The sequence below is a fragment of the Telmatherina bonti genome (assembly GCF_933228915.1).
Source record: "Telmatherina bonti genome assembly, chromosome: 14".
NCBI classification, from domain to species: Eukaryota; Metazoa; Chordata; class Actinopteri; order Atheriniformes; family Telmatherinidae; genus Telmatherina; species Telmatherina bonti.
In genome coordinates, this window is record NC_136612.1 from 30903734 (window position 1) to 30917437 (window position 13704).

Sequence of the window (13704 nt, forward strand, 5' to 3'; positions counted from 1 at the left end):
CTGTTGCAGCTCAGAGGAGCTGAAATCCTTCAAGTGCTTTACAATATGTGGAAGCACTACACTGGATTGTTTTCCAGTTGAAACCTGTCCACACACTGGGAACATGCTTGGTGGGGGGAACGCGGTAAATCGAGTAAAGATATTTAATGGCAAACATACAGAAAAAAAGCAAACTGCATTCCCTCCTATAACAGACTAATCATTCGTTCAAGAATTAATTTAAAGTAAATGTTTACATTAATGATTGTAATAATGCGGTTTGAACCACTAAATGCTTGAGATTTCTTGCTGTATACATCATTGGCTTGAAAACACAGCAATAAAACCTGCTTTTTGGTGAAACACCCCGCGGGTGTGGTCCCTTTAAATTGAACATTGGGATTTGAATGGTGAATTCCTAATTACCACAGACTTAAAATAAGCCTCTAATTACAGTCTGTACATACAATACAAGCTGTCCTTTCAAAATTAATGGTGACTCTAAAAACACTCTACTATCGGAGTGAGTTACTCACTAATTACAATTCTAAGCAAATCACCGCAAATAATATCAGACTTAGACATCGTAATTACAGTACACAACTTGCGGAAGGTGTCTTTCGTGCCATTTTAGCCCTGCAGGTTACAGTGTAGCTCCTGATGGATGCAGCCTCTTCGTGTCCTGGTTAGCTGTTCGTGTGAGTAATTCTGTGAAATGATTCTGAAACCTCAATAGAGGCCACTGTATCAGATTAAATACTCGCCTCAGGCCATCATAGTAAATGTAGCGGCATCGATGGCTCCGCCCACTAAAAAAAAAACAAAAAACGACCAATCAAACTACTCAAAACACTGCACTAAGTTCAATTTGTAAAAATTGCCCTTGACCTCAACCAATAGCGCAATGCGTGGGCGTGGCTAATAATAGTTTGGTTGCACTGGATGTCGCTCATCAACTTTTGCTACTAAACGACTCTTGCAAAACAAGTTAGTGGTTACAAAAAACATTTAAAAAATTCAGCTCGTTTATTGTTAATTGCGGTGCATTTCTATCTCTCTTGACTTCAAACCGGGACTTACGACTGCCAGCAAATCGGCGAGTACCTGCAGTGACGAGGAGACTCCATTTTCGTATGCAGCTGATCGAGCTAGCAGGAAAGAGCTAGCTGCATGCTAAGCTAAGCTAGGCTAACTTTCCCTTGTAGGCGACGGAAACCAAAGCAGTTTGCCTTAAAACTCTCCACCTGACGATACTTTCGTTGATTACAAACGACTCCCAGGTACGTATGCTAGTTTAGATATATGTTGAAGTCTATTGCTCCACACATCAGCTCTTAAAACCGTGGCTTTATCTACGATTTATTGTATTTGTGTTGCGCTAGCTGAAGGCCCTTATTGCTAGCCTTCATATTTTAGCCTCCTCTCTCCTCAGCTGATAACAACATATTTCCTCTGTAAGCTTAAATGCTAAGCTAAGTGTGCTACGAATGCTAAATGGAGCACAGTCACATTAAAATAACGTTTATTATCCTCATTAATTTGACTATTCCGTTTGCATGATAGAGAAAATTCTGGAAAACATAATCGGATTGTGTGCTAACTTAAGCGCAGGATCCAGAAACCAGTGTTACATGAATGTGATGCCATTATGCGGAGTGGATGTGCAGAAATGCAAAACTCCTAGCTGTTTGTGGTTTGTTGTTGTGGGCTGTCATAGCGTTACTTTGACCCTTGTGATTGCAGCATGCTGATGGTGGGAGGCAATGGACGGGTACACTAGAATGAGTGTGAAGGAGCTGTGTGAGACCGATGATCTGGCCACCAGTTTGGTGCTGGACCCTCTTTTGGGCTTCAGCACCCACAAGATGAACATCAGGTAAGCTGATAGTCATGGAAATCAAAGCCAAGTCAAACAAAGTCACAGTAATTGAGTGTAATTAGATCCAAGTGATTGTGAGTAATTTCTGTTTGGCTTCCGCGTGAATACATTGTTATTCTGGTGTTTTCCCTGGATATGAGTGAGCATGCTGTGACATTGAAGCCTTTACTTAAGGTGTGGGCGAACATTATTATTAATATAGTTTGTGGGTTTTTTAGAATTATGTAGTACACATGGAATTGAATTGAATTACATCAGCTTATTGTTCTGTATTTGCTCTGTAGAAAATTCCTGCACTTTGTACACTCAGTGTACTGGAAATGATTGCTTTGCTCCACGAACAAAACATTAACTTGAGGAAAATAGTGGAAGTGCTTATGCAAACATTTAAATGATTGTTATTCTTGCATAGTCATTATTATACATATCTATATATATTATTATTGTCATTATAAAAACATGGGCTGGCTTCAAGTAATGCAACCATCTCCTATGGAGAGAAAAATGTATGTTTGATGGTTATTGTACATTATGTAATTTGAGTTAAAATAAATATTTTGTTTTCTCTTTTGTCACATTTTGTGTAGACGTTGGTGTAACTTGTATTTCTTGCTAGATATGGTATAGATAAGAGTTCACTGACAAAAGAGTAACAGGCAATGATAATTTTTTAACTATGTAACAACATATTAATGGATGTTGTTTAGTCCTAGTCTGGTGTCTATTTAACCGATCTCTGATTTACTAAAAATAATTTATTTTACTATGTTTAATAGAGACAAGCAATTTTATTGCACTTCGAGGTGTTATGTCTGAAAAAAGCTTTTAAATCAATCAGTGTGGATGTGTTTGGACTTCATCACGAAGCTTTGGCTCATTAGCTGTAATTTCTGTTTTAGTCCCCCACCAGAGATCCGGCGTTGGGGTAACCTCAAGGAGACTTTGTTGCGGTTTCAGCGCACGCATGATTTTAACGCCACCTTTGAGGCGCTGACCGTGGGAGAACTGGCTGGGGTCTTCTTCAATGCTTTGGGAAGCCATCGACAGGAGCTGCTGAGACAACATGTAGGCAGAAAACTAAAATACTGTTTCACGGTGCTTGAAAGATTCCTACTTTAACATGAGCAATAATCCGTCATTTTGATATTCTGTAGGTTTATCGCTACCTCAGTGCCTTCCTGCTGGATAGTGGTATCAAGATCGAGTCCTGTGACAGATACTCCTCAGAAACTAACGGAGCAAAGATTACATCAACAAGGCATTGGTAATCACACACACTTGTAACACTTTTTATTTTTAGATGAGCACTAAATGTTATCTGTTGCTGTTACAGCACTGCATTCAACTCTGGGAAGTTTAAACTATTCCTCTGTGATGGTTAAATTGTTGCTCTGCAGGTTCGTAGGTGAACGGGTCGAGGTCTTACTGGGTTGCATAGCAGAGCTGAGCCCAGCTGACAGCGCCGTGCTAAGGGCAGGGGTCAATGACTTTAGCGTGATGTATTCTACACGCAAACGCTGCGCCCAGCTCTGGCTCGGGCCGGCAGCTTTCATCAACCACGGTGAGTTTGTTTGCATTCACTTTTAATGTTCTCCCTCATGCATACAAATGTTCACCAATTCAAACCTAGTGTATCTGATTGAAGTGGTTTGTTGGCAAGTTTCATGAGTGGAGCACTTCAAACTGCAGTTACTATGAAAGCGGCCTGGATTGTATTACATGACGTCAAACTGTGCAGAGTTAACCTTATTTCACTTTACTTTGTCATCAGATATAAAGGTGTTGTAAGCAACAGTATCTTTTTTTTTTTTTTTTTGGTCCTTGAACATGTGATTAGAAGCTTGACTGGCATTAACAGCTTCTTGCTGTTCTCACTAATGTACACTGGATGGTTGTTGATCGTATCTGTTAAAATATCGCATAATAGGAACATTGTGTTCATGCTTTTATCAGAGTTCAGACGAAATGAGGATGCACAGTATTTTTGGGTTAGGTTTCACCACATGCACATTTCTACATCTCCGAATGATTTGTGTTTTTAGCAACATGCTGTGAAAGTAGTGCTCTTTGCTTTGGAAATACTTTGGCGTGTATCTCAAACTGTATCTTAGTCACACTCAGTGTTGGAAATCAGTCAGAGTGAGCTTCATGCTTTCTGTCATAACAAAGACAGCACAGCAGCTTCCTGTCAGTCTGAACTGAACTTTACACAAAAGTATGCTTAGATTTAAAGTAATTTAGGAGTCTATTTGTTGTAAAAATTAATTTTGAGTTAATCAGCTTTACCCTTGAGCTTTTGAAGAATTAATTCACCATCAACAAGTCTTTTTGTATGTTGCTGTGATCAAATAATGACTTGAAATATTTTCTCTTTTTTGTCCTCCTGGGCTGAAGACTGCAAACCAAACTGCAAGGTAATCTATACTGATAATTCATGCACTTTTAAAAACTTTCAAAGTTAAATATGATTGATTAATTTCTGTGTTAAATGCTTACCTGTTAATTTAGCATCTTGAAGGTTGTATGTTTCTCTTCTTCTTCTGTTCTGAACTGCTTTGTTGTTGCATCCCACGGGGAAAACCAACCTTTGTCTAACGCTGCTTCTTTTTTTTTTTTTTTTTTTTTTTTTGCACCTGCCCAGTTCGTCCCTGGTGAGAAAAATATAGCTTGCGTGGAAGTGATTCGACCCATATCGCCAGGGGAGGAGATCACATGTTACTATGGTGCCAGCTTTTTTGGCGAAGGAAACGAAATGTGTGAATGCTGCACCTGTGAGAGGTGTGTCCATCATTTTATCAGGCGTTGCCTCAAATAAAGTGATTTTGATGGGAAGGAAATCAACTGATTTTGTACATATCTGAGCCTGCGTTTATCTATTTTTTATTTTTTATTTTTTTTACTTCAGGAATGGAGAAGGTCATTTTAAACATAGAGGAAAACAGCCTGAATGCGAGGAAACAAAGGACCCTGTAGGCCAAAAGTACCGCCTCAGAGAGCGATATCTTCGTCATCACAGAGAGAAAAGTCACTTTGCTACAAGGCCAACAACACCAGGAATACACTCTGGACTCTTTAAAGGTAACAAGTTTAGGCTTTTCTGCTAGAAAATGATCCTGGAAGACTCATAAAAGCTTAAACACAGTTACTGGAATGGAGTCCTATAATTGGTAAATAGTGTTAAAATGAATACGGATTTTAACCAAAGTCAGAGGATGTGCTCTGCTCGCTTTGTTAATAAGTGACACACCTTCTTCATTAAAGTCGATTTAGCTTGTAATGATCAAAGAACTGATTTAAATTCAAGGTTAGAGTCAGTAAAGTGTCTCTAAACTTGGATTGTTCAGATGAGATAGAAGTGCAGAGCACACTTTGTTTTGCTGTAATTGACCAGAAACGGTATTAAATCTAATGCAATCATTTATGTGTCATCACCTACCTGTAATAACCCGAGTATAACTTCCACATAACCAGATTGCCTCAAATGGCATCAGTGTCTGCAAGCATGACAACTGAAACTGGTTTTCTGAGTAATACTGAAACACTTCAGTCATCTTTTTGTTTTACATCCATTTGGTTAGAAGTAGGATGTGTGTTCATGTGATTTTCACAGCAAAACAAAGGATTTACCATGGAGGATTTTACATCATTAGAGCCCATCTTCCTCTGGGACAGGCAGGGATCATTACAAACATCATGCAAGACAACTTACAAAGATAATAAAGCACATAATTAGAAAACGTGTATTAATTAAAAGTTATTGATGAATGCATAAATGATAACTGTCTGTTGGTAGTTTTGATTAGGTTGTGCGAGAGAGCACACCTGCTTTTTATGAGCTAACTTGACGATATGATGATGTGAAAGGAGAGGAGATTTATTGTTTCAAGCGCAAGAGTGGTTCCAGTGGAGCAGCTGTCGGATAATACATTAGCAGATGCATTAAGCAGCTTTGTCAGTGGGTTTTAAGCTTGAGAGGTGTTTAAGGCCATCTTTTAAAAGTACTACCCTTCCCCCGGCCTTTTTCCCCCCACTTAATTATTATTTAAAGTTTGCTAATGCATATTTCCCTCCTATTTATGAAATGACCCAGATGGTAAATGGAAATGGAAGAACAGTACCGTGTTTTTAAAAATATTTTCTGTTCTCTTGATGGATTATGTTTGTTAACTTCCTGGTCGAGAGTGAAAAATTTAAAACCCTGATGGCTTTGTTTGTTGTCTGTCATGTTTCATTCATAGCCATCCCCTCAAGGAACTCCTTCACCCAGCAGATGAGGAGAAACGCCTTGAAGAACAGAAAATTGAACGAAACAAAGAAGTGGAGACGAGAGAAGCAAAGACGGTCTGGCAGCCACCCCCTGAAGTCCTCCACTGTCAAACAGTGTAGGACAGTTCCACATTTATCCCAGGTTATTCTGAAAGACCTTAAGATCAGAGTGCGGCGCCACTCTGTGGATTTTTTACTGAACTGTAAAGATCCCAAAAGCAAAGAGAGGGCCTTGCTGCTCCAGCTGGAGGACAAGTCACAAGATAACGGACTGAGGCCTCTGAAATCAACCGGTGACGAAAATGACAGCAGCGCTGTCAATTTGAAGCCTTTTACTGTCAGTTCCTCCATGTCGGTGAACAATAAAAGCAGAGCTTCGTTAAGAAGTTCAGCTCTGAACAGGAATCCTGTTAAAGTGGTGGACGGGCCAGCGATTAATATGAAGACCTCTTCAGAAACAAAGAGCATGGTTCGCAACGCACAGCAGAAGGCGACAAAGTCCGTTGATGTGGACTCAGCAAACACTACAACTGTTTGTCACCCTGCTCAGGTTGGCAAAACATGCACTGCAATAACAAAAGGAAAGCTAGACAAAGCAATCACAGAAAGTCAAAGCAACAAATGCAGCAGCGTTGAGCCCCGCATCATCACCTCAGCTCCAAACAGGGCTGCAGAGCAAACTGATGTTTCGTCCTCGTCAGAGGTTTGTCAGAGCGTCACAGATGGATCGAAAAAGGCTGCAGACAATCCTGTAATATCTTTGAAGCAATACGTTACGGTTAACCTAATAAGGTTATCGTTGCCACAAAGTTCAAATCCAACCAAGCCCTGCAAAGACAGGAAAGGGAGGTTTGTGGCCAAAAGGACTGGCAAACCATCTCCTAAACCTGCACCCCTGGCAGCAAAACGAGCTTCCAGGTCAGACATCTGCACACTAGAAGGTTCCAGAGGAGTGAGGGAAGTGTTTTTCAAAGCCAAAGATAATGTAAGGACGCAGCTTTCAGCCGAGACAGGGGAGGATTTCTCCCACGACGAGAAGAAACAGGCAGACAAGGTCATCGAAATACAAATGGTTTCAGAGAAGGAGAAACTTTGCATACAGAAAGAGCATCAGGATCTTGTAAATGACAGAAGTAGAGGGCGGAGCGAAAGAAGAAATTCTGCCTTGGCTGCTGCAGAATGTAAAAAGGTTGTGGAAGTGAAAGAGCCTGAATGTGAAGTTGTGTCCAATGAGAAAAGCAACATCCAGTGTATTAAAAATCCAATCGAGGATGCATGTAAACAGGATGGAGTTCAGAAAGCGCCACAGCAAATGAAAAGGAGTTTACGTAAACAGCCAGCAAGCAGACAGGAAGAAGATGTCGTTATAAAACAGGCAAAGGTTTTGCTTTCTGATATTTTAAGGAAAGACGGATCCATCACAGACAAAAGATTGCAGGGAGATATTGTCGGGAAAATGTTTTGTACCGCAGTCTCGAAAGAAATGCAAAACGCCGAGGGGCAAATGGAAATAAATGGAGGCAGGTGCCATCGCTCGGCACAGAGGAGGAATATAGGAGGACGAAAGATGAGTCCTAGAGCAAAAAAAACGAAAGCAGACCATAAACTAAGTACCAAGGGATACTTGAACAAAGAACTTCCAGTTTCACTGAAGGCAGAATTAAGTGAGAACATTTTGCCGCTTCAGACTCAGCAGAGGCACAGTGATCCGCCGGCCACCTGCCTCAACCCACTACCTCACCGGTCACCAGTTTCTGTAAAAGCTTCAACTAATGTGCACGCAGACACTAATCCACAGCTGCACACACAGTCCAACATACCTCTGAAGAAACGTACATTTCGCAGTTCTGTGGAAATGGACTCAGAAAAAAGTCTGAATTCTGTTTCAGAGCAAGTTTCCAGAAAAGCCCCAGAGTTGAATTCCTGTGTAGCGCAAAGGCCGGATCTGACCACGTATTTAGGGGAGAATAACAAAGTGAAAAGGGAGAGTAAAGTCAGGGTTAAAACAGAACCTCAGACGACTCCCAAAAGGATCACCAAACAAACCTCTTTCAACCGGGTGCTCCGCTCCAGAGCGAACAAAGCTCAGCGAAGTCCCCTTTTGAGGAACATTCGAAAATGCAAATCAGAGAAGCAAGATGATGAGCTCATCAAGGAAGAGACACTACAAAGTGATGAGCCTGCAGGGGACAAACAAGCTGAAGATTCTGATAAAATCCAGAAAAGTTGTGCAAAAAGTCCAAATGAATCTCAAACTAAAGATCAGGCGGAAATTTTAACCCCTGAACAGAGCAGCTCAGAGGACACCAAGCCAAGCCTGGATTTTAAGTTTCGTCTAAAGAGGAGAAGAGGGAAGGTATGGGAGATGCACAATGAAAACTTGGCATTAAAAACAGAAAAGGGAGATGATTTGATGTGCGATCCTTTTAAAGCCATCATGGATTCTGTGTCAATTTTGAACATGGAGATGGAGGCAGCTCAGGCTCACGTGCAGGCTAGTAAGAAGTCAAAAAACAGGCTCCATCGTTTAAAACGAAGAGGTGAGAGGATGAATGAGAAGCAGGCCATGATCATCTCTGGTGCAGATAAAGTTATTAAAAAAGCTGAAACTGTATGCGAGGCAGATGAATCTACAAATGGAAAAGTGGAAACGAAAGAACAACTGGTGAAGGAGCATCTGGTCGGAGTCCAAAACCAGTCTGAAAAAAGTGAAGTTCAGAATGGTGCCAGTGAGAAACTGTCGATAATAAGGCCGGAAACAAAGACCGAAGATGGCTTTCGAAGCAACTGCTTGTTTGAAGGTGGATCGCAGCAAAAGCTGGAGCCGGAATTTGATTCAAATGGTTTTCCGCTACCAGTAATAAAGCTCCGGAGGAAGATGGAGGATATTTGGGAGGTGGACAGCAAAGAGGAGCTTGTACATCCTGAGCTAAAAATGGAACCCAGTATTAAAAAAGAGATGAAGGGTCATATTGTAGGGAAACAAAAGATGGCATGTAATGATATTAGCACACTCAAAGAAGAATGCCTTTCTTCTCAGAGACTTAACACCAATGCAGCTCCACTTAAAACAGAACCCCCGCCATTTTCTTTGTCTCTGTCACCACTGTCACTGTCTTCCCCTCTTAGTGAAAATAAAACTGAAGTGATATCCTCTGCTCTAGATAGAATCGCTGAAAGGTCAGAGATTAACAGTGGAGGAAGGAAACAGAGGCACAAAATGGACAGAACACGCAAGTGTGGGCCTGTGGAAACACCCACCACTTGCCTTAGTCACACACTCCAGCAAATTGATAACAGTCTCTCTCGGCTCTCTGAAGGCTTGTGTTCATCTCAGACTTTGGAGAAGCCCACAGCCTGTCCCACTGCTTCTAATTCTGTCATCCAGCCCCCATCCCAGTCTCCTCCGTTCGCAACTGCAGATAACATGCTCACTGGTGAGCCCAATTTCACCAACTGCTGTGACGATATTCTCGACTTTCAGTGTCTAAACTTTGAGGGTTACTATCAGCCACAAAACATACTGCCATCTTCTCCTTCAGATTTGTGTTCGCTTGATCCCCCCACAGATCCCTTCAGCAGCCCCCTCTCTCACAGCCCGTCTGACACCTGGACCACAGAAACACCGTACCTTGGCCCTCCCAGTCCAGGAAATAACTTCACCAGTGAGGATCTGCACTTTTTTCCAGGTTTAATTCCCTCCAAAAGTGACTCTGGTCCTCTAGATTGTGAAGCAAAGGATGCCCCCAAAGACAAAAACCCACCCAACCCTAGTTTTGCGTTTTCAGCTATGGGAAACCCTGACATGATGGCTAAGGACCGGATTACATGCAGAGTTCCAGGAGCAAGGCTATCCAAAGAAGACCTTAAAGCTCAGTCCTTTTCTGTAGCCAACAAGCCTCGATTGGTTGGAACATCGTCACCTGTTCCATCTCAAAACCCTGTTGCTTTAACCCTGCCCTCCATCAATACCAAGCCGAGCACCAGCCAAATGAAAATCCAGCCTAACCTCAAAACCCAGGGCCCCTTCCATCGTTTGACCACTGTAAATAAATCACAGTCGTTTCCAAGTAGTCAGGCAAACGTAGTTAGAGGAGTGCCGTCCCAAATGTCTAACAGATTCCCCTCTCCTCAACTCTTTTCAGCAAAACATCCAAATCCTCCTCCTGACAGTCCAATCAGCTTTCAAGAGAAACCCTCAACAGTTATCCACAGGGTTCTGAAGTTTCAGGGGGGGACCCAGACTCAGAACTTGTATAGTGCACCTTGTAAAGACGCCATGGCTGCTGGCAGCCCCGCCTCTATCACATCCAGGACACTTGGTGTGAAGACAGGTGCTATTGAAAGGACTCAGCAGAGTCAGAAATTTAGTATTAATACAGAAAGTCAAGAAAAAGGTAACATCTCTGTTAGTGGCTTTGGAAAGATTGTCAACCACCACGGTTCTTCCAGCAATCCCATCAGGTCCAACATTCATTTCAACAAACCCAATTCTTGCATTTCACAATCCTTTGCTGAAAGTAAGATGTCTGCCAAGCACGACGCTGATGAAACCAACATGGTGTACAAAAACTTCTCTGCGTTGCCAAGACCCTTCTTTTTCCCCAGCAAGAGCTCAGATGATTACGCATCTCCACTAGACAAGAGTCTGAAACTGGACAAATCTGGCCTGTCCGACAAACCCCAGCCTTGCTACACTCAGCAAGACCCTTTTGATTTCTCCTTTGGCTCATCTCTTTCGCCAATGTCTCAGCACAACAGCCCCCAAGTGGTCCACAGCACACCCCCTGGTACACCAGCACCAATGAACAAGAGTCAGTCCTCAACTTCAGCTTCTTTCCCTTATGGCTACCAAGGTCCTCCCTATGTCCTCAACTTCAGTGGAGACCATTCCTTGACCCTAGGTCTCAGAGACAGTGCTGAGGGCTACCCAGGATTAGGTTCAACAAACTACACCTACCACTGCCTCATGGAGCCTTCGGGCACTCAAGGGCGGCTGGTTCTTGAGCCCTGCGGACCACAGCTCTCTAACCCAACTTCGTTGGGTGGATTTTCAGGGCTCAAAGGTCAGGATGAACATTGCAGGAAGGACATGCAGCAACAGTGCCCACCAGGGGAACATCAGGGCACATCACACTATGGACCTGTTACATCATCACACTCCATGGGTCCCACTAAACCCAAAAGGGTGAGGTTAGTTGTGACAGATGGTACGGTAGACTTAGATCTTCAGTACTCCGATTAATTTTCATCAGTTTCCACTGGATCCGATGTATTGGTTTGTTCAAGCAATTATCCAATATCTGCTACAAAGTGTGTTTTTGTAAACCTTGCAGGTCAAAAAAGCTACCAGTTATTAAGTTCACCGATTTACATTTTTTATAAATATTTTAATGGAGTGTAAAACTGCAAATGAATTGTACAGAATTTTATGTAAAAAAAAAAGACTTTTCTGAGTGTTTTGATTTCTGATTTTAAAAAAAAAAAAAAAGAGGAAAAAAAACTCTACAATTTGCTTGAAATACCAAATTTCTAGTTAATAAAGAACAAAAAGCGTTAAAATTTACTAGCGTGACATGAAGTTTAAATGCTACCCTGAATCCCTCTGGCCGTACTGTAACATAGATGTATGAATTTTTCTATATCCTTGATGGTCGTAGAGACAGAAGCCACCATCCCTGTTTGCTGGTACTCATTTTGGTGGGGTTTAAAAAGGCAGCTTTGTGCCTCAGTCTTTGATATTCTTGTGACTTTTTGAAACACCTATTGAAATAATGTCAACCCTTTTGTTTTGTTTTATACTTTGTAACCCTTTTTCTCACATTTTCGTGTGTGTGCATGCATGGGCAGGTTTTTGGAGATTAAAATAAGTGTGTTGTTATACCTGATCACATGACCGTTGCTTTAACATTACTTATTGATGCATAAATGAAAGGCTCGTGCATGAAATGTGTACAGTAAATTGACTTCTTGACCTGAAACAATATACTCAAGGATGGCTTAACTGGACGAAGATGTGTTTGACGAACCGCAGCTTCGCACAGCTGTGCTCTTTGAGTACATATGTGGACCAGTAGGTTAGAAGAATAGCAATACATTTCTTTTCAAGCCGGTCGCGCTTCATGGAGTATGGAGTAATAGAAATGTTTGTGATGGAAGTTCTTCCTACTGGTAGACAGAGAATATTTTCAGTCAAACATGTTGCATAAAAATGTGACAATCTTCTCGCACAACTCAGTTCTCCCTTTCAGTTTGTTTGTTTTCCCCTCTATGACACAACAGAAGGATAAATTGTGCAGGTTTTGCAGTAGTTTTTAGACGTTTTCTTGCGCAACACCTTTACAGATGTTTATAGTGTAAGCGTTTATTTACTGTTGATTGTGGAGGTCACAGGAGCATTCCCCTCTTCTCATGATGTGCTGTATGTTGAACCCGTTTTGACATGACGTGGCCCGAGTGTCCAGTGATGCTGCACAGCCTTATATTACTACCATAAAGATGTACTGTCTTGATATGTAAAGGCCAATTATTTATTTTAATATCCTCACTCTTGAAAAGGTGCTTTGATGTAATTTATATTTCACATTGATTGTTCAGACTATAAAATGTTTTTGTTTTCATTATTTAATGGGACAAGATGATATTTACATTGAGTATTTAATTTTAGAGTCTTTGACATCTTATCCAGTTTTCTGATTGTTTCAGATAAAACTTACTCATTTTTTCTAATCGGGTGTTAGTCTTACTGGACGTCTGCTGTACAAATGTAGCCTATATCATTAAAGACACTTAATTCTTTTTTAATATCTTCGTCTCTGGGTATTTTCTTCAAGTAAGCAGCTTGAGCAGCCGTTTGGTACATTTTTCTGTGATAATAATCCATTTTAAGAATTAGAGGAAAATAAACCTTTCTGATCCATGTGTGTTTTATCTCTTTCCTATTTCAGGTTCTGAGCATTTAACTTGTTTCTATATGATCAACATTAATTATTATTCCTTTGCAAAGGCAAAAAAATTAAAGAAATATTTAGTTTAGTTTTTAGTTTTTTTTTTTTAAATATAAACATCTGTATCTGTGGATCTGGGATGAAGGGAGTAAAACAGCACAAATGTTTAATAAATTGTCATGTTATTTTTGTGTATATAAATAACATGACAATTTGTTTATTTGTGTATTGTTTATTAGACAAATATTTTCTGTTCTGTAGTGTGTCGGCTATTTTTTAATTCGGGGTCTTGTCATGTCTGTTTTATGGAGTTCAGATAAAAGCTTCACTTGGTTTTTTGCATTAAACAGCTTATCATTGTATCACGTATCCCATGATCTGATATTATTCTCCAAGGGGGTTTTAATAATCATTTTCAATCAAAAATATGGGAAACAGAAGCTTAAAACACACAAAAGAGAAGTTCCAACAGGACTAATTTATGTGTGCTTGTAAGAAGCAGAAAAGAAGGATACGTTGCTCTAAAACCAGCACGTACCTTTCAGCATCGATGGTGCAAGTTGCAAGTTGTTCGGTATTAACTCAGACGTTGTATTGGTTTCTATTCATCTGAATCACAGAACAGTTTTCAGG

At 40.9% G+C, this 13704-nt stretch overlaps 1 protein-coding gene across 1 annotated transcript; it reads left to right on the forward strand.

The window, feature by feature from the left end:
* The first annotated feature begins 1010 nt into the window (after positions 1-1010).
* kmt5c (lysine methyltransferase 5C) lies at positions 1011-12837 on the forward strand. The gene is made up of 9 exons (XM_079252465.1): positions 1011-1259; positions 1723-1855; positions 2758-2923; positions 3013-3122; positions 3256-3419; positions 4253-4272; positions 4500-4636; positions 4764-4936; positions 6097-12837. The coding sequence occupies exons 2-9, from the start codon at positions 1743-1745 to the stop codon at positions 11367-11369; spliced, it is 6156 nt and encodes a 2051-aa protein (XP_079108591.1). The 5' UTR covers positions 1011-1259; positions 1723-1742; the 3' UTR covers positions 11370-12837.
* The last annotated feature ends 867 nt before the right edge of the window (positions 12838-13704 follow it).